Source organism: Hetaerina americana, unplaced genomic scaffold (assembly GCF_022747635.1).
Source record: "Hetaerina americana unplaced genomic scaffold, ioHetAmer1.1.p SCAF_13, whole genome shotgun sequence".
Lineage (NCBI taxonomy): Eukaryota > Metazoa > Arthropoda > Insecta > Odonata > Calopterygidae > Hetaerina > Hetaerina americana.
In genome coordinates this window covers 1,256,462-1,276,552 of record NW_027286403.1, presented here as the reverse complement: position 1 = coordinate 1,276,552, position 20,091 = coordinate 1,256,462, and the positions used below count along the sequence as shown (strand labels likewise).

Sequence of the window (20,091 nt, the reverse complement as noted above, 5' to 3'; positions counted from 1 at the left end):
CGCAACAAGTGAGCCTTTAAGAGCAATGGAATTCTCTTGCACCCAAGAGTTTTATGCAATGGATTCATTCTAAATCTAAGATAAATTTTATTGAAATGCTAATACCAGGCTCCATTTTCGCACCAAACCCAGATTTCTTATCTTATTATTGGATTTTAAGCCATTAATCTTCTTGGTTGTACTCCAGGGGGGTTAAGGGTAGGTCATGGGACATGATTTTTCAATTTCTCCCCTCATTTGCAAGAATTGCCTTAGTCAATTTCTTTTTCGTTTTGTCAACATTACGTACTGAACAAGCCATCTGTTCAAGCTTCTGTTAATTGAAATGAATTTCAGTTGCTGTGTAGTAGTAACCTCAAATTTTGTGACCATTTGGTATACCAGTGCATTTTCCTCACTGCTCAAAAAACTTTGGAAGGCTGTTGCAATTTTTATCCAAATGTTGCAAAAAGAATGGATTGAATATTTGGCACAGTGTACTAACAGCTGAATTTTTCAAAACTTCCTAATGCCGTATGCATTTCTTAACTACAATTTCTTAACTACAAGTAACTACAAGTGATCCTTGAAACCATCTAGAGAAGACATGTTTGACAGTTGCGCAGGGACAACTTCAATAAAAAATGCAGGAGAAGAAGGTAACAAGAAAATATCCAAGAAATCCTTACTTAAACATGTAAGGAGCTCGACAGAGTACTTCTGGCATTTATTTCTTTAGTTGTTCATTTAAAAAGTAATTTGGAACTACTAGTGTTTTTGTGCTGTAATATTCTAGCCTATAGGCTCAATTAATTGATGGTAATTTTCAAAGACCCCTGTAATTCAACCCTTAAATGAATTGGATTACAGGGTATACTGGGTGTTATACCAAAAAAATCTAGTTAAGTGGGAATCTTCCACAAGATATTAGTGATATTTTAAGGGGCTAAACAGGGCTAAGAGAACAAATATGACATCAGATCTGATTTATAGCTTCTGCTTCTATCAAAGCATTTTCTAAATATGCTATCAGTTGCATTCAAAAAATACATTGGCCATTTTGAATTAAAATTGGCCCTCCTGCCAGTTTCAGAATACCAAAATTGTTTTCAGATCCATAAAGAACTACAAAACTTACACCAAGCTATCCCGTAAAATACAAGTGGTACCCTAAGCACAAACCCTCAGGCCAAGCACTTTGGTTAAAGGAAGCAGAGATAAGAGCAATAAAGAAAGTCAACCTCATTGTGGATTTTCTGCGTGCAGAGAGGTATATTCAAACAGCTTACTTCAGAATTATGCTTCATCAAGTGGAGTTGATAAAGGAACTCTGGATGCTTTTGTAGTTTAAGCCAATCAACCTAAGCCATTTTTAATTTAGACTTCCTCATCATTCTTAATTTACATTTACTACTCCATTCACCTACATATTTTGATTATTAGAAACCTAAGTGGTCTGTTTTTAGGTTATATTTTATTATTATCTGGGTTTTTACACTTTGACAGACTTTGCTGGCAATTTACAAAAGATACATGCCCATCTCATACAGTAATAGCTATTAAGGTTCTAAAGTGTGCACCTTCAGTCTGATTGTTACTGGTTTTAGCAGGGTGCAGTTATCTTAATTTCAGAGAAAACCATGACACACTGAATAATTTTTTTGAAAGGCACACTTACTGCATGGAAAGATATGTTAGGGCTATTTAGTTGTGATTTTTTAAAAATCCACTCCAATTTACAGATAATTTTTAAATTTTCAAGTAAAAAGAATATATAAAATTCAACTTTTTACCCATTACCATACAAAATATTGAAGCAATACCCTGAAAACTGGGATTCAGGCAAGTTACTCATCATATTTCCATGCTCAAACTTACTTTCCATAGTCTATATGTATTATATTGTTCTTAAACATAAATTTCACACTTTTGAGGGTTACAACAGAAATTTGATAAAATGGATGCCTTTTAAAAAAATTCTTAATGAAAGTGAATTACTTTTCTAGCACACATATTCACACAGTTTTCAAAAAACTAAAGTGCAGTATTATTTCCACAAAATTCACTGTAGCTACTAGTGATACTTGTTATGCATCCATGCACTAATGCCCATAAAACTGCAAATTTTACAAACATATAACAGCAAGCCATCAAGAAGAGAAAGATGGTTCACAGAAATATCACCATTGCCACAATATTTTTGGTCTTTCATAGTAGATGATACATTCTTCCAACATTATCCATCCTTCATCATGTTTACCCAATATCTGATGTTGTAACAATTCATTTAAATTAACAGAATTAAATTCTTGTAACAACCACTTCCTTCCTACATTATTGTTCACAAAACACACACACATGCGCACATACACACTCAGCTCTTACAATCTTTGTCCATTGTTCAGTGCCAGGCAGGCTTCTTTACCATTATACACAAAATAAAAATCCTTTTTTTCTTTCTGAGAATATTTCATGAAATTGTATATTCTATTCCTCAGTGTTTTCAATGATGCCAAGCGTGGATAAAAAATTATTGACTACACAACGTGTGTCAACTCAGCAGAGTTACTCAGGTGGCAAGTGGTACAATTCTTGGAATTCATTTTCCTGATATTTGCACTCAACCATGTCACACTGCTTTACATCAGTCATTTCCCAGGTAAGTACATAAGTGTTCATTTCACCTGATTTGACTCAGTATGTATTATTCTCCTTTGATTCATATTTGCTCACATTTAATCTTTAGCATTCCCATTGAGGCAAACAACACCATGGAATGCATTAAGAATATATTTGGAGAAAAAAATTATAACTACACAGCAAGGAGGCATCACAGTCGTAATGTTCATTTGTGTGGACTTATCCCACATTCAAGAGGAAATATATCTTTTAAGTGGTTCCACATTTGGGTAAATTACAAGTGACAAATACAGGACTATGGCTTAAGGCGTCGGAATCCAGCCCCATCATGGCCAAGTTTCAGTTCTTCATAGAGAGAAGGAGCAACTTCTGTTGCTGAATTATGGGTGGACTGTGCAGGGACATGCAGTATTTCCTGCTTCCAACCCTGTTGTGTTGGAGACAGGGTCTGCAAGGGTTGGCCACTACTACCAGAGATCATGGTTGTAGCAGAGCCGTTGGATCCAGCTCCATTAGACATTTCACTGAGATGTCCTCCTGAAGGAACCTGTTATAAATTAAAATATATACCATCATCATGTTTTAGAAAATTTTGAGGACTATGTAGGTAAGTTTACATATCGGGACTGAGTAGTTTCAGGAAAATACACATTTTAGTGGAAAAAAATAGACTTTTACGATATTGAAAAATATATATGATATAGGAGATAAAGAGCAAATCTACAACGTAGAAATTATATATCAATGATTTGGATATCATATGAACTAGAGTACAGTGCTGGTGAATTTAGTACATAGTTGATCTTCATCGCTCGTGTCACAAAATGTTTCTCTGATTACTATGTAATGTTCATGATTGGAAGTGATTTATTGACAAATATTAATCATATTTTCACATTATGTATTTTAAGTGATCAACACAGTTCATTTTTTAGCCTAAGTATCAAATCTAATCCTTGGCTCAAGCATTAATCAAAGACATATACTTGAATAAAAATAGACTAAAAAATTCTCTATGTAATGCAACAATTTCAGAGCGTAAAAATCATTCGCCTTGACTGGGACTCGAACCCAGATCCCTCAATATCCGGTCGAGTGCTTTAGCCACTTAAGCTACCGAGGCGTCCTCTTAAACTCTGAAATTTTGGGGCTTTTAAAGGAACTAGATGTTATGACGAAATACCGTACATACAATGTCACATGCATTCGTAGTCGTGCGCGAGGCGCCACTGTCCACGAGGTTAAAAGCCAACTTTAAACACGTATGGTGTTTTCCCTTTGACAAATTCCAAAGAAACTGCGGGAGATGCCGCAACAGTAACCTTTAACGGAGTCATCCGCTAATGTGCATTTTAATGCAACAATTTCAGAGCGTAAAAATCATTCGCCTTGACTGGGACTCGAACCCAGATCCCTCAATATCCGGTCGAGTGCTTTAGCCACTTAAGCTACCGAGGCGTCCTCTTAAACTCTGAAATTTTGGGGCTTTTAAAGGAACTAGATGTTATGACGAAATACCGTACATACAATGTCACATGCATTCGTAGTCGTGCGCGAGGCGCCACTGTCCACGAGGTTAAAAGCCAACTTTAAACACGTATGGTGTTTTCCCTTTGACAAATTCCAAAGAAACTGCGGGAGATGCCGCAACAGTAACCTTTAACGGAGTCATCCGCTAATGTGCATTTTAATGCAACAATTTCAGAGCGTAAAAATCATTCGCCTTGACTGGGACTCGAACCCAGATCCCTCAATATCCGGTCGAGTGCTTTAGCCACTTAAGCTACCGAGGCGTCCTCTTAAACTCTGAAATTTTGGGGCTTTTAAAGGAACTAGATGTTATGACGAAATACCGTACATACAATGTCACATGCATTCGTAGTCATTCGTAGTGCAATTGTTGCATTAAAATGCACATTAGCGGATGACTCCGTTAAAGGTTACTGTTGCGGCATCTCCCGCAGTTTCTTTGGAATTTGTCAAAGGGAAAACACCATACGTGTTTAAAGTTGGCTTTTAACCTCGTGGACAGTGGCGCCTCGCGCACGACTACGAATGCATGTGACATTGTATGTACGGTATTTCGTCATAACATCTAGTTCCTTTAAAAGCCCCAAAATTTCAGAGTTTAAGAGGACGCCTCGGTAGCTTAAGTGGCTAAAGCACTCGACCGGATATTGAGGGATCTGGGTTCGAGTCCCAGTCAAGGCGAATGATTTTTACGCTCTGAAATTGTTGCATTAAAATGCACATTAGCGGATGACTCCGTTAAAGGTTACTGTTGCGGCATCTCCCGCAGTTTCTTTGGAATTTGTCAAAGGGAAAACACCATACGTGTTTAAAGTTGGCTTTTAACCTCGTGGACAGTGGCGCCTCGCGCACGACTACGAATGCATGTGACATTGTATGTACGGTATTTCGTCATAACATCTAGTTCCTTTAAAAGCCCCAAAATTTCAGAGTTTAAGAGGACGCCTCGGTAGCTTAAGTGGCTAAAGCACTCGACCGGATATTGAGGGATCTGGGTTCGAGTCCCAGTCAAGGCGAATGATTTTTACGCTCTGAAATTGTTGCATTAAAATGCACATTAGCGGATGACTCCGTTAAAGGTTACTGTTGCGGCATCTCCCGCAGTTTCTTTGGAATTTGTCAAAGGGAAAACACCATACGTGTTTAAAGTTGGCTTTTAACCTCGTGGACAGTGGCGCCTCGCGCACGACTACGAATGCATGTGACATTGTATGTACGGTATTTCGTCATAACATCTAGTTCCTTTAAAAGCCCCAAAATTTCAGAGTTTAAGAGGACGCCTCGGTAGCTTAAGTGGCTAAAGCACTCGACCGGATATTGAGGGATCTGGGTTCGAGTCCCAGTCAAGGCGAATGATTTTTACGCTCTGAAATTGTTGCATTAAAATGCACATTAGCGGATGACTCCGTTAAAGGTTACTGTTGCGGCATCTCCCGCAGTTTCTTTGGAATTTGTCAAAGGGAAAACACCATACGTGTTTAAAGTTGGCTTTTAACCTCGTGGACAGTGGCGCCTCGCGCACGACTACGAATGCATGTGACATTGTATGTACGGTATTTCGTCATAACATCTAGTTCCTTTAAAAGCCCCAAAATTTCAGAGTTTAAGAGGACGCCTCGGTAGCTTAAGTGGCTAAAGCACTCGACCGGATATTGAGGGATCTGGGTTCGAGTCCCAGTCAAGGCGAATGATTTTTACGCTCTGAAATTGTTGCATTAAAATGCACATTAGCGGATGACTCCGTTAAAGGTTACTGTTGCGGCATCTCCCGCAGTTTCTTTGGAATTTGTCAAAGGGAAAACACCATACGTGTTTAAAGTTGGCTTTTAACCTCGTGGACAGTGGCGCCTCGCGCACGACTACGAATGCATGTGACATTGTATGTACGGTATTTCGTCATAACATCTAGTTCCTTTAAAAGCCCCAAAATTTCAGAGTTTAAGAGGACGCCTCGGTAGCTTAAGTGGCTAAAGCACTCGACCGGATATTGAGGGATCTGGGTTCGAGTCCCAGTCAAGGCGAATGATTTTTACGCTCTGAAATTGTTGCATTAAAATGCACATTAGCGGATGACTCCGTTAAAGGTTACTGTTGCGGCATCTCCCGCAGTTTCTTTGGAATTTGTCAAAGGGAAAACACCATACGTGTTTAAAGTTGGCTTTTAACCTCGTGGACAGTGGCGCCTCGCGCACGACTACGAATGCATGTGACATTGTATGTACGGTATTTCGTCATAACATCTAGTTCCTTTAAAAGCCCCAAAATTTCAGAGTTTAAGAGGACGCCTCGGTAGCTTAAGTGGCTAAAGCACTCGACCGGATATTGAGGGATCTGGGTTCGAGTCCCAGTCAAGGCGAATGATTTTTACGCTCTGAAATTGTTGCATTAAAATGCACATTAGCGGATGACTCCGTTAAAGGTTACTGTTGCGGCATCTCCCGCAGTTTCTTCGGAATTTGTCAAAGGGAAAACACCATACGTGTTTAAAGTTGGCTTTTAACCTCGTGGACAGTGGCGCCTCGCGCACGACTACGAATGCATGTGACATTGTATGTACGGTATTTCGTCATAACATCTAGTTCCTTTAAAAGCCCCAAAATTTCAGAGTTTAAGAGGACGCCTCGGTAGCTTAAGTGGCTAAAGCACTCGACCGGATATTGAGGGATCTGGGTTCGAGTCCCAGTCAAGGCGAATGATTTTTACGCTCTGAAATTGTTGCATTAAAATGCACATTAGCGGATGACTCCGTTAAAGGTTACTGTTGCGGCATCTCCCGCAGTTTCTTTGGAATTCTCTATGTAATTTATTATTAAAATGAACCAATCATGGCAATGAAATTGCTTGTAAAAATTATAAATAGAGGAATAAACAAAAATGTTTAGAAAGATATGACAAAATATAATCAATTTCATAAAACTACTGTTTAGAAAATGCATAAATTTTTACTTTTGTGCAATTTTGAGTGCTTTTATTTACAATGTGAAATTTTGCACCCAAAAATGGCAATATTATTTTTAAGTCATTTATATGTCTAGAAAGGGACGTGTTAGTCCAGTGGATAAAGCATGACACAATTGACTGAAGGGTTCAGGTTTGATTCCTGGTGATGCCTCTGGGCACCCTCAGTATTACCAAAGATGTGTCATTTTTGGGTGCCAGAACTTCCTAGGAAGCCATATGAGGCATAGAAAGGAGATGGACTCCTTACCCTGATGTGTGAATTCCACATGCAGTTGGGTTTAATACTAGGGGAGCTCCACCATTGCCTATTAAACTAACATCCAGGTTGGAAACTTGTTATATATCTTCGAGTAGAATACCTTCATACTGAATAAGTAGGAACATTTTCAACTTTTATAAAAAGACAATTGGTATATCTCTATACATCAGTAACTAAGTTAGTGGTAGATTATAAGCTTTCATAGTGATTCATAGATATTGTTGTGGTCACATGGGGAATAGTTTTTGACGTAATATTTCTCTCTTCTGTAACGGCAAGGGTCTACAAGAGGAACGCTTCTCTTGAAGATTCTCTTTTTAAGAAAAGAGAAATATGCAGCCGATAAGTGTTCAACATACATGCTACCTGCAATAGCCACACCAAAATAATATTGGCTCTCTTAAATTATCCTAACATGGCAACTAAGAGAAACAGAGCAAATTTACTCGTTTTCTCTTGGCTACCAAGAGAAAAGGAGAAAATCTCCTTTAAATTATATCTATCCTTTATTCTATTGAGTTCCACGTTGATTACAATTACAGTAATTTGAATTAGATAAACTTGATGAATTTTATTATGAATAAGGTCAACCATCCATCCAACCAACCATCATTTAACCCAATAATAAAGAAAAATTTAATTCCCTATGGGAGAGAGGTATGAATTAAATATTTTATTTTGAAAGCACTAGCATCAACCATTTCCCATACAGTTGTGCTGATATCTAAAAATGTAAATAATTTATAATCCTAGAGTATTGAGGAGGTTTATTATAATCATTTCCTTAATTATCTCCCTTAGATATGTCGGTCTTTCAATAACTCCTTGGAAAACCCTAGGGATGACACTCATAGTGTCATAAAAGGTTTGCTTTTAGTAAGCCTCACCTCTCACCAGACTGACATGAAAGTTTAAGGTATATCCATGGCTTGCTCTTAGTTTCACAGTCAATTGAATCAACAAACTTCTGAGTTGGATGATATTCATTGAACATTTGCTTGTGTTAGTGACTGCTTACAATTGGGCAAATGAGTTTAAATGTGGCAATACATCCACAAATGATTGTTGCATCACACAGAGGACAGAGTTTTCAATTTTGCATGAAAAATTGGGTGTGAAAAAATCCTGGCAAGATGGGTTCTACTTTTGATCCCAGTGGAGTATGAACACAATTGTGTGGTCTCTTTGGAATTGGATTTGGTACTTTTCCGTCACAATCTTGATGAGTTACTGCATCAATACATATCAGTAGATGGACAAAACATGGATTCAACACTGCAAACCCAAGACAAAAGAAGAGTCAAAACAGTGGGTTTCTAAAGGTTATCTGGCTCTGAAGATGGCAAAGACAGTAATATCAGCCAATATGGTAATGGTCAAAGTTTTTTGAGATTCATGCTGAATCATCTACTTCAGCTACTTCCGAAAAGGATAAATGGCAACTGGAAAGTATTCGGTACCACTGTAGCACTGTGATTCAGTGAATAAGTCGAGAAAAAATCCTCATTTGGTAAAGAAAAAAATATCTTCCATCAAAACAATACATGGGTGCATACCTGTGCGGTTTTGAAGGGGAAAATCATGGAATTAAATTTCAAATTATTACGACAGCAACCCTATACACCAGATGGTTTCCACTGAATTTTTTATTCCTAAACTTGAAATCATGGCTCAGCAGAAAATGATTCACATTGAAGTAGGAGGTCAGATGCCAACAAAGATGCCTTTTGTGAAAACTATCCAAAAATACACTTTTTGGATAGCTTTAAAAAGTTGGAGAGCACTGGGAAAAGTGTATTGAGCTAAAGAATGATTATGTTGAAAAATATAATCTACTAAAATAATTTGTTTTTTTATTTTTTCCCTAATGATTTATTGAAGGAAACATGTAAGTGACACTCCATTATGTATAAAAACAAAGGTAAATTTAATACTTCACCCTTTTTGTTAAGTTCCAACATAGCAATACCCTTCAGTATAATTAAATTATTAAAATATGAATGCAGTTCAACAACTGGTATGACCAATGGAGTGTGGGAAAAGTTTCTGTGACATCACCTCTCTGCTAAAGGAGAAATTGCTGCTCTTCTATTTATCGCCATTTTCAGTGTTAGCCCTTCTAATTTAATTCTATCTTCCATGACAGGCAATCCTATGACCTCATGATATTGAACTTTGATTATGTGACTACCTAATTTTGGCACACTTCTAAGGAAAAACCTGAACACCCTCTAGTCACACAGGAATACTTCAACAATTGAATGAACTATGTCTATATGCTTACAAGGACAGGGTAGTTTCAAAGAAATAATTGAATAAGAGTAAATTTCTTTTTGTGATCTAACATCAGGATCTTCTTGGCAGTACATAACCTAAAGGGAATATAGTTATGGGTGCATCTTTATGCTTGCAGAAAGAGTACTTAAAGAAAGTCAATCTAAAGGATAAACTTCCTTACCTGAATATGGTCCATGTTGACTTCACGCAAATAGCTAGGATTCTCAAAAGCAACTCCACCTGAAGACTTTGCTCCAAGAAGTCGCCTGGATCGAAGAAACCATACTACACCAACAACAATGGCTGCTACAATAACTAGTGCCAGGACCACTCCAACAATTACTCCAACATGAGCACTGTCTTGATCTGCAATTATTCAAATTGAAAATTGCATATTTTTATACTGAATAAGAACAATGCAATCATATCAGAAAAAATATCTTATATTAATTAATTTTCACCCCAAAAAATTTCAACTAGTTGATGCAGTATTTTTTTAATCCTATCCTCATGTCCATTCTTGATTCTATTAATGGAAAATATGATTCATAGCAATTTTCAAACAGATTAGCAAATGAAAACTATGCGAGGCAAACAAAATAAATGTCAGACTCTTAACCATTATTTTTATCATCTAATCTTTTTCCACTAACTATTATCTTGGCACATTATGTGCCATTAAAATCACTTATATTGCTATGAATCAAAAAAATAATATACCAGAGCATACTCACTAGCGCTAGCAGCAGATGTAATATACTTATCACCAACGATGAATCTAACTGGTTCTGTGAGTGTGCTGGTACCCAGATGGTTCCCAGCTTTAACAACAAATTCATACCACGTACTGTCTTTTAAGTTGCTGACAGTGATACTTGTATCCTTTGTATCGTTTTTAAGTGTCACTCTTGCACCTACTGGCCTCCAGAAGACCCTAGAAATGAGAATAGGCAAAAATGGAAAAGGAACAGTGATTTAAGTTATTAGAACCATGTATAAATGAAGGTTAATTTTAGTACTCTAATGACTATCTTGCATGTAAAATCTCCACCAGACCTTAACGAATATTCTGACTAGTATATAGTGTAAAACAGCTGTTGATATGCAAAATAGCTTGGCCAAAATTAGAGGATTCAACTATGTAGCTTTCTTTTGAATTGATAAATAGAAGAAATAGCCCAGGCAAGAAGTTTTCACCTCAAAACAGAAGACAATAAACCAGATATAGATTTCTTAAAAGAACTACTTGAGGTTTCAGCCCCTCAAACCTATTTAAATATTTTTCTATAACTTTCCAAGAAGGAAAACATAACTTAAAATATATTAAAATTATATTATTGAACAAAGAGCATATGATGAAGATGCATCACCCTCATAATTTTTACTGGTGAGCTAAGTTGAGTGTTTAACAAAAAGAAAGTTCTATGATAATTTCTCACCATTCTTCAAAATATTCAGCCTAGCTGTAATGACTACATATTCCACTGACTCTTAGAAATATCCTGATAGAATACATTTTACTTAAGTTTTAATGTGACACACAACAAATATAATGCAATTAAGCTCCAATCAGGCATTCATTTTGCTTTGATTTTAGTTATGAAACTCACTCTCATTCTTGCATATAAAATATAAATAACATAATGATGGTAAAAAGCAACTTAACATTTCCACCAAAAGGATTTAATATTTCCCGACCATGGTTTCGATGCTGCACATCATCATCAGATGATGATGATGTGCAGCATCGAAACCGAAAAACAAAGTTAAATCTGAAACTGTTTTTTTGATAAAAAACATATTTTCATCGTTTTTATGATTAAGATAATAATATGATTTATGATGATATCAAGATGTTTTTTTGAGTCTGACAAATTTAAGTCTTACTATTTTTACAGAAATTTTGCTAAAATAATATTACCATATTAAGGCATAAGGTAAAAATATATGATCAAAAATCATGTATTTATTTATTACCAAAGGTTGATGAGAAATGATTTGGAATGAACTCAATACAAATTATTGGATAAAATATTCCTCTCGAGTATGTACTAAGATAAATGTGTATTAAAATGATACTAGGTGAAGAAATCATTGAGCAAGGAAATTTGGGGAAATGACGGAAGATGGTTTGACTTTTGAAGGCATTGCAACCAACCTGAAGGACAGTTTGACAGGTGATAGTAGAGCTAATCTTGTACTAAGCCAAATATGGCATATGAAATTCACACATTAGTTTATGGGGGCTTGGCCATTTTCCTGTGCCATCTGTGGCTTCTCATGAAGTCATGGTACCAAAACACTACAGCTTGAGTAAAGTTGAAGGTGTCTAAAGACATTACCTTGAATACATACTGGGCCCTCCATTCAGTAGACTAGCACTCTACTCACTGGACAACCAAATCTTTGAGAATTTTAACAAAAAGAAGAATTTTTAGATGCAATCTGTGCTGGAATGTACTCAACTATTAATTCCATTTCTATTAGTAATGCAAAGTTAAAGAGTGTTGGTGACTGGGTAGAGAATATTATTTTTGAAGACATTATTTGGGCGGAAAGTAGTGGGTAGTGTGGGGGAAAAGGGGAAAATATTAAATATTTCCCAATTTTGGAATTATTTCTTCTGATAGAAATCTATTGCAGGAGTCTTCTACAATATTATACTCACTCTTGAATTTCCTTTCATGAAGACTGTGTGAAGGATCATGTTGCTATGGCTCCAAAAGCCTCCTTCTCCTGTTAATTGTTTTTCACTTTCACCAAAGATAATTAATTCAAGTCTAAACATTAATATTTGCTCTTATATCCTGCACACCCTGTATGATCAGCCATTCCAAGTTCCATTCTTAAATTGATTTATTATACATTTAACTGACAACTGAACCTGGGGTAGTCCAGCCCTTGGTATTCAAATAGTTTACCTTTGCAAAGTTTTACTTCACAGGTTTCTGGTTTTAAAATCAAAAAATGAAAAATTACTGAAGGAAAATCAGAAGATACGAGTACAGTGAGCTTCTTTGCCCAGCCTTTGAGTCCAGCCTTTGGTATTCGAATAGTTAACCTTTTCAAAGTTTTACTTCACAGGTTTCTGGTTTTTAAATCAATAAATGAAAAATTACTGAAGGCAAATCAGAAGAAATAGTGAGCTTCTGCTCCTGAGAATGGTAATGCAGCTGTTTCCCATTTGGCTTCATGTTTAGAAAAAATACTCAAATATATTTTTTACAAGTAAATACAAAAATGCTATGAATTTTTGTACACACCTGTACATTTCTACTGTGTTTGGATTCTTCACTGGGGGATCCCATGATACCAAAGCGGAGTGGGCACTGAGAATATCCACTTTTACATTTTGTGGAGGCCCAGGGAGTCGATCTGGAAAAAGGAGTAGTTATTAGCTTAGTGACTCATGTAGAATTAAGTTAAATTTAAAATATAATAGAGACAAATTGTCTGAGGAAAAATGATATTAATAAAGATTTTATTCAGTTTGAATGAGCATCACTAAGCCTTATCAATATATATTTCAGTTCATTTTGGTAATAATATATGTTTGTTTTAGTGATATTATTTAATCTTAAAAAACACAGAAATGAAATTCAAAAGTCTGCAGAAGATCCTCAAATTTTTAATTATTGATGCTATCAAACACCTCATAGAAGTTAATTTTAATGAGAGAATTTCTGCTATACATTACAAAATTACAGCATCTGTACACAAGTGATTAAATATGGTGCTCATCAGAAGCATTAATTTAATACTTATCATGAATATTGTGCCCATTGATTTACCAAATTTTTGGGCCTCTTAGACACATTTCTTACTCCAAAATGCATTGTAACATCAGCCTGCATCTTATCGTGGGCCAAGAATATATGGGTATAACTCTGACCTCTAAAACACAAAGCAATCTACCAGGAAAATACTTATTGTTAAGAATTTTTTTCCTACATCAGGCATAGAAAAAGGTTGCCTTTAAAACAAATGTTGATAATACCATTGTTTTGAGCTAGTAGTAAACAGCAGTTTTAATTTTTCCTTGAAAGCACTTCCTAAAAAATTCCAAAATAAATCATAAATGCATACAATGTGAAGCAATTAGTTACTTCTCACATGTGGTGCTGCTGTGGAACTTGTACACATTGGCCTAATGATGATACCCTTAGCCGTATGCAAGTGTTGTAAAGGCATAGAAAACTGTTACCTTATACATGAATTTTGACATGTCAACATAATGACAGAAACTAACCATTGCTAAAACTAATTGAATAAATAAAAAGCTAAAACGGTAATAACTGCATTGGATCTTAAGATTATCAGATGGTATCATATTTAAACTTGGCATCATGAATTATTTAGAACATGGAAACAGGGCAGCTGAAAGGCATTTTGACCCACCTCGGACTGAGTAGATGATACAAGAACAGGGAAAGCAGAAGGTGGTTTCAGTGAATTCAAATGAGTAAAACAAACTATGTTCATGTGCTCCTTAAAAGCCAAAACTTGAGGAACATGTTAAGAACAGGATACTAAATCACAGCACGATTAGTACTATGGTTTTCGCAAAAATTATTTCAATGGAAGCCAGAAAATAAGTCATAGGTATGTCTAGTGCCAATTTTTTGGACTACATGATGGAGTAAGAGAGTCAGGATGAGAAATTGTCTGTACATACATACTAGATTTACATTAGCAAAAAAAATACCACTTGAATAAGAAACAAAGATAATAAGACACCAATACATGATGTCACACCGATGGGAAGGATGAAATGTCTGTCAAGTTTTGGTTCCTGTGATTGGCTGAAAAAATCCTGGCAGAAAGTTAAAGCAAGACTCTGATAATGCCTTTTGAAGAATGTGAAACTATTAATGTGTTAGTTGGAAGTGAAGATGACAATGTGTATGAAGTAAGAGACATCTCCAGAGAGAATAACTGCAGAAATGATTTACCAGCAGTTGTGATGATTTTATGGGATTCTACGATGAAAAATGTTGATATAGCTGCTAGTTGATCCTTTTCCGTCTGGTCAAAATATTTTTCTTAAATTCTTACCTTAAAAATTCTATTGCATCTCATGTGTTGCTGTGTCTTATGGGCCAGGAAATATGGTAATTACTAGTAAATGAATATTTAGAATAAATGCCTCTTTCCTTCAGCTATATTAGACAAAATACAACACAAAAAGTGTGGCAATAATTCATTACCTCTTCCTTCATGAAAACATGAAACAATTTGCTTGGTGTATGAGAGAACACAGAACTTGTTGTTTAGAAGAGGTTCCCCTCTACACCAGTCCAAGCAGCGTTTTGGCACATCCCATGATGCACAGCAACTACGGTGATCTGAGCCATCTGAATTGTAATTTAAAATCAAGGATTTATAGGTTTCCAATCTTTTGTCATGCTTTTGTAATTTAACAGAGGTTTGAGACTCTGCCTTACATTACAACACAGAATCAAATAATAGAGGCAAGATGATTCTCTTTATTTATCGTAGTTTTCAAATTTAATGATAAATATGAAGCTTTGAAGGAAGAAAATACTTATACATTGTAGAAATACTGGTGATAAAGTATTTTACAAATCAGCTGTGTCATTCATAGTTCATTTTGAACATTATTTAATTAAGAGCAATCATTGGTATTCAAAATTCCATTAATTAAATTAAATTAATATTTAATCATTCTTACCTGCAGCACATTTCATTAACTTGTCAAAGTCATTGATGCAATCAGGTTTATCGATCACAGCATCTATATCCAAGAAGAATGAGCAGGCATCCATACACCCAGCAGAAACATTCTGCTCATTACAGCACTGAGTGACATTCATTGTTGATTCCTGCAAAAAATATCATAATTCACAGTAATTCAATTAACTACAAACAATGATAATGTAGAATCATTGAAACTCACCAGTGCTCGAATCTTTACTGATACAGGCTGAGTTGCACTGCCAAAAGCATTTTCAGCATGGCAAAAATAATCACCTTCATCTTCTTCCATTAACCCAATTATCTTCAAGGTCATTATATAATTTGACAACTCCTGAAATAATGTTTAAAAAGTGTGATATAAAAGAATTCATTGACATTTCACTAGTTCATCTGATAAATTCACATGGTACCCAATATTAATTTTTTAAGTCGATATTATAACATAATATTTACATCTTTATCCCTCTGAAGATTGATTTCATATTTCCCCCCATGGATAACGGGAACTCTACCATTCAGGTCTCTCCAGAATATCATTTTTGGATCTGGATATGATTCAACCTGACACTGCAAAGTTACAGAGTCTCCCTTTGCAGCCATTGTCATTCCTGATCCAATAATGTGTGGGACATCTAAAAAAAATGATACCCAATGAAAAACAATTTTTAATAAATAGTGGCATATTATACTGGTGACATTTCTTAAATTTTAATGACATCTGAATGAGTTAGTGGTTTTTCTGAGCATGGGGAAAATACTTTGACTTACGACTGATGGAAATCCTTCGAGATGCCTGCATAGGTGTTCCATAGCCATTATCAGCATAGCATGAGATTTGGTTCATGTCCCTGGTAACATTGTGTACAACAGTTACCATGTGGCGTGTTGTCTCCTGTCGAACCAGGCGACCAGATATGTACAAGGATATTGTTGGCATAGGGGTACCCATGGCTATACAGAGGATTGTCATACTGCTACCCTCAATGACTAGGTTAATGGGATGGACAGTAGGAGGCTAAAATAAGATAAAAATCACTATAAATAATCAATCTGGAACAAAAGCTTTAAATATTTCTATATCGGTCATAGAATTGTCCATAAAAGTTAAAGTAGTAATATTCTTCTCAGTATTTATATGACAATGCAAATAAAAATATTAGTTTGTATTCAAAAATAGTTTCTTACCTCAACAAAAGCAGGATATGCTGGATCAGTCCATGCTATCAGAGTTTCTGAAGCAAAACTTAACCCTTTTTTATTCTTTGCAACAACATAAACTATATATTGACTATTTGGCATTAAGTTTTCCAACATATGAGTGGTCAGAGATGTCTCCACAACATTGAACACCTCTTCAGATGCAGGCTTGTGATAAAGTCTGTAAAAGACAAAATACATGCACTATTCCAACTTGACTGTGTTACTCTAGCCTAAGAGAAAAAAAATTATAGTTTTAATTATTTGCATAACATGGACTGCTACTAGACTGAATTATCTAAGAAATATTTTTCAGCTGTATAAGTTATATTCAAACAATAAAGTCACCAATGAGTTGTTCTGTCTGTAAATATGGCTAAGGTAGAGGGCCTAATGGATGAACATATGAACCTGAAATCTGTATATCTAGATTCAACTTGATAATAATTATTACTATTATAAGGTAATCTACCGGTTAAGGTAGGTTTTTGGATGAACACAACTAACATGAAAAATACAAAACAAGTCAACCAAACACATAATTTTACTTTAAATCATAATACATAAAAACTTAGATTGCAAGCATCATCATAAAAAATAATTTTAACTAGCCAAGAATGATGTGCTGGATTATTTACATGGCATCTTTGCAGCATAAGGGCAGTTTTATCACAGTAAAAAATATTCATTAGAAAAAGTATTCTCTGATGATTTCAGTTTCCTACAAACCTACTTCACTTTTCTACATAGTCACCATTCACTTCTAATCACTATTTCTAATGCTACTCCAGCTTCTTTAATCCATCAGCATACAAGTTCCCTGCCAGGGCATTCAAACAGTTTACCAAGGCAGTCTTGAGTTCCTTGTTATTTTCTAACCAATGTCCACCAAGTCACTGTTTCAAGGGCAAGAAAAGGAAATAGTTGCTAAGTAAGTGCAAGGCTGGGATTCTAGGGTGGTTGATCAAACATCAAACTTTCTTGGTTCTTGGCATTGATCAATAAGCAACACAATTAATTGAATGATAGCCAAGTTTTTCTGTGACAATTGCATAAATACTGGTGCCTCAAATATGAGGAAATTTATCATCAAGAGCACATATCATCAATCAGATAGCAGTTCTTGGTCAACTTATTGAATAATTTCATTGTCTGGATACTGGGCCTGCCACTCCACTCTTCATTAGGCATATTTGTATGGCAATTTTTGAAGTCTTGACACCAATGTCTAACCGTACCTTCATTACTATATGTCCATAAACCAGTTACAGCTTCCAATAAATTTTGGCAGCTGATTATCCATTTGTACACAACAATCCAATCACAGCATGCACTTCGCAACTGGTGGATGCAATGATTTTCATGGACATTGTTATCTGATATCACTGATAGGAAAGCAACTCCTGAATCAAAACAATGACTTCAGTGGCTTCAGAAACAGTCATTAGATGGTGTTGCATACATACAGCTTTGTTTTTACCTTTCAATATATAAATGCAAGAATAAGCCCTTACTTATCGAATATGCCTCATAATTGCCAGTTATATTTTTTGAGAAGTTAGAGAAACACCATATCAATAAACCATTTTCCTTAGCATAATGTTTACTTCACTTAAAAGTAGCTAAATGCATACTCTTTTCCTTCCTCTACCTTGCATAACCACTATTATATTCAGTTCATTTTACACTCACTTTGCCTAGAGTAAATGCCCCAATACAGTTATTTCAGATGTGATTAATGTATACTGTTTCCACTAACACTGTCTATCATGATAATTAATGCTACTGAAAACTAGCCAGACTGGAGGCTAGGTAGTCATTATTTTCAAATGGGATGAGAGGAGTAATTTGAAGAGCTCAACTTTCATGGTTTTTTACTTCATGTGAAAAATTTCAGAGTGTTTTACTTATTTGAGTCATATACCTATAATGCTAAATTATTATGTGAACATTAACATTTTTCTCATGGTTTGTTTTGAAAATATAAAAGACTAGCATAAATAGGAAAGTTCTAATCAATATAGATATCATTATTTTTATGTTCCAAATTCAATAGCTTACTTATAAGTGATATGCTCCGTTGGATGACTAAACTCAGGTGGTTGCCAAGAGATAATCACCCACGTGGCACTGTGACTAGCAACTGAGAGTGAATGTGGAGGTGAAGTGACAGCAGCAATTCCCTTGCCTTCCAATTCTGCAATAAAAAGTATTGCATGTATTTAAAAGGTAAATGCAAAAATAAATCAATATAATTACCATGCATGAGTAGAATAATAGAGTGGAAGTCAAAGCATAACAAATTGCCAATGTAGCTAAGAAAAAAGTAATATCTAAAGAGTTTTTACTAATGCATTGGCAAAGATGGCAAAGTTAGAGACATTGTAAAATGACATTTATACAGCCATGAGCATTCCACAGATTAAAATTGCTAAACCAGATAAGTTAAAATTGAAGTTTCATTGTGGCGGGAGCAATTGGATGATGTGCCATAATTTATTCATAAAATGAACTAATATTTTCCATTGCACTGCATTTCATAAAAGTAGATTTTTAAAAACAATTATTTGTTTTCAAGTTAGAAAGACTTTTACTCTGAATGATGGCATTCGTGACTCACTTGTCTCTGTTACATTGATCATAATGGAAGCTGCTGGCAATGAGGTTCCTTCATCATTTCTGGATACTACAAAAAAGTCATACACACTTCCAGTCTCAAGATTTGTAATGTTGATTGAAGTGTTGGTCACAGTTAATTGCTGGAAAGAATAAAAGCATGTATATATTGCAACTATTAATTAAAATGTTCAAAGTTTGTTTTATCTTTAAAAAATCTAATTTATTTATATTATAAAATGTATTGATTCAACATAGCAGCATAAATTATTAATATTCTTTTTGACATGAAACATAAGTAAAAGTTCACATATGTGCCAAGTGCATATATAAGAATTTTTAAAGATAAATTAGATCTTCATGCATGATTTTTCCTTTCATCAAGGTAACCCTGTTCTCATTTGACTGATATTTATTATGATAAAAATATTTGATTAAGAAATAAAACTTCTCACAATAATCACATGATAATTTTATGCAGGTTGGGAACAGCAATGTAGAAAATCAGTATGGTTGCTCTATTCAAGAGAGTTAGGAGCTACTGGATATGCTCAAGAAGAGAACATTTGCAGTATCATGAAAAATAAATTTCATCAATTGAATTATTTTCAATTCTCATTCACATAATTAAAAAAAAATATTCTTTTGGACTCAGAAGAGAAAATCTGTTATCATCTCAATAACTAACTGAATGACATGGTGACAATATATAAAAACATATATGGTGAAACTATATGAAAGTATTTATTTTGTAAGGCCTCAAAGAATTTGGTTAACTGTCAAATATGTGAGCTCTTTTGGCAGAGAAAAAATTCTAAAATGAAAGAAGTAAATCATTCCAAGTTATTGCTAAATGTGTCATAGCTAAATAATCACATTGCAAAATAAGTTCATGACCCATTTTGCTGGGGCAA

General features: G+C 35.1%; 1 protein-coding gene across 5 annotated transcripts in view; it reads right to left on the bottom strand.

The window, feature by feature from the left end:
- Positions 1 to 1,434: 1,434 nt before the first annotated feature.
- Positions 1,435 to 20,091, bottom strand: part of LOC139686039 (Ig-like and fibronectin type-III domain-containing protein 1) — an 862,041-nt gene continuing 843,384 nt past the window's right edge. For all 5 annotated transcript variants that reach the window (XM_071583133.1, XM_071583132.1, XM_071583131.1 and 2 more), the window contains 12 exons: positions 19,182 to 19,320; positions 18,623 to 18,758; positions 16,550 to 16,742; positions 16,133 to 16,379; positions 15,818 to 15,996; positions 15,564 to 15,695; positions 15,339 to 15,489; positions 14,854 to 15,000; positions 12,910 to 13,021; positions 10,381 to 10,580; positions 9,828 to 10,012; positions 1,435 to 3,166 (listed from right to left, as the gene is read on the bottom strand). In XM_071583133.1, the coding sequence (XP_071439234.1) occupies positions 2,915 to 3,166; positions 9,828 to 10,012; positions 10,381 to 10,580; positions 12,910 to 13,021; positions 14,854 to 15,000; positions 15,339 to 15,489; positions 15,564 to 15,695; positions 15,818 to 15,996; positions 16,133 to 16,379; positions 16,550 to 16,742; positions 18,623 to 18,758; positions 19,182 to 19,320 (2,073 nt within the window). In that variant the 3' untranslated portion in view covers positions 1,435 to 2,914. The remainder of the gene's footprint in view (positions 3,167 to 9,827; positions 10,013 to 10,380; positions 10,581 to 12,909; positions 13,022 to 14,853; positions 15,001 to 15,338; positions 15,490 to 15,563; positions 15,696 to 15,817; positions 15,997 to 16,132; positions 16,380 to 16,549; positions 16,743 to 18,622; positions 18,759 to 19,181; positions 19,321 to 20,091) is intronic.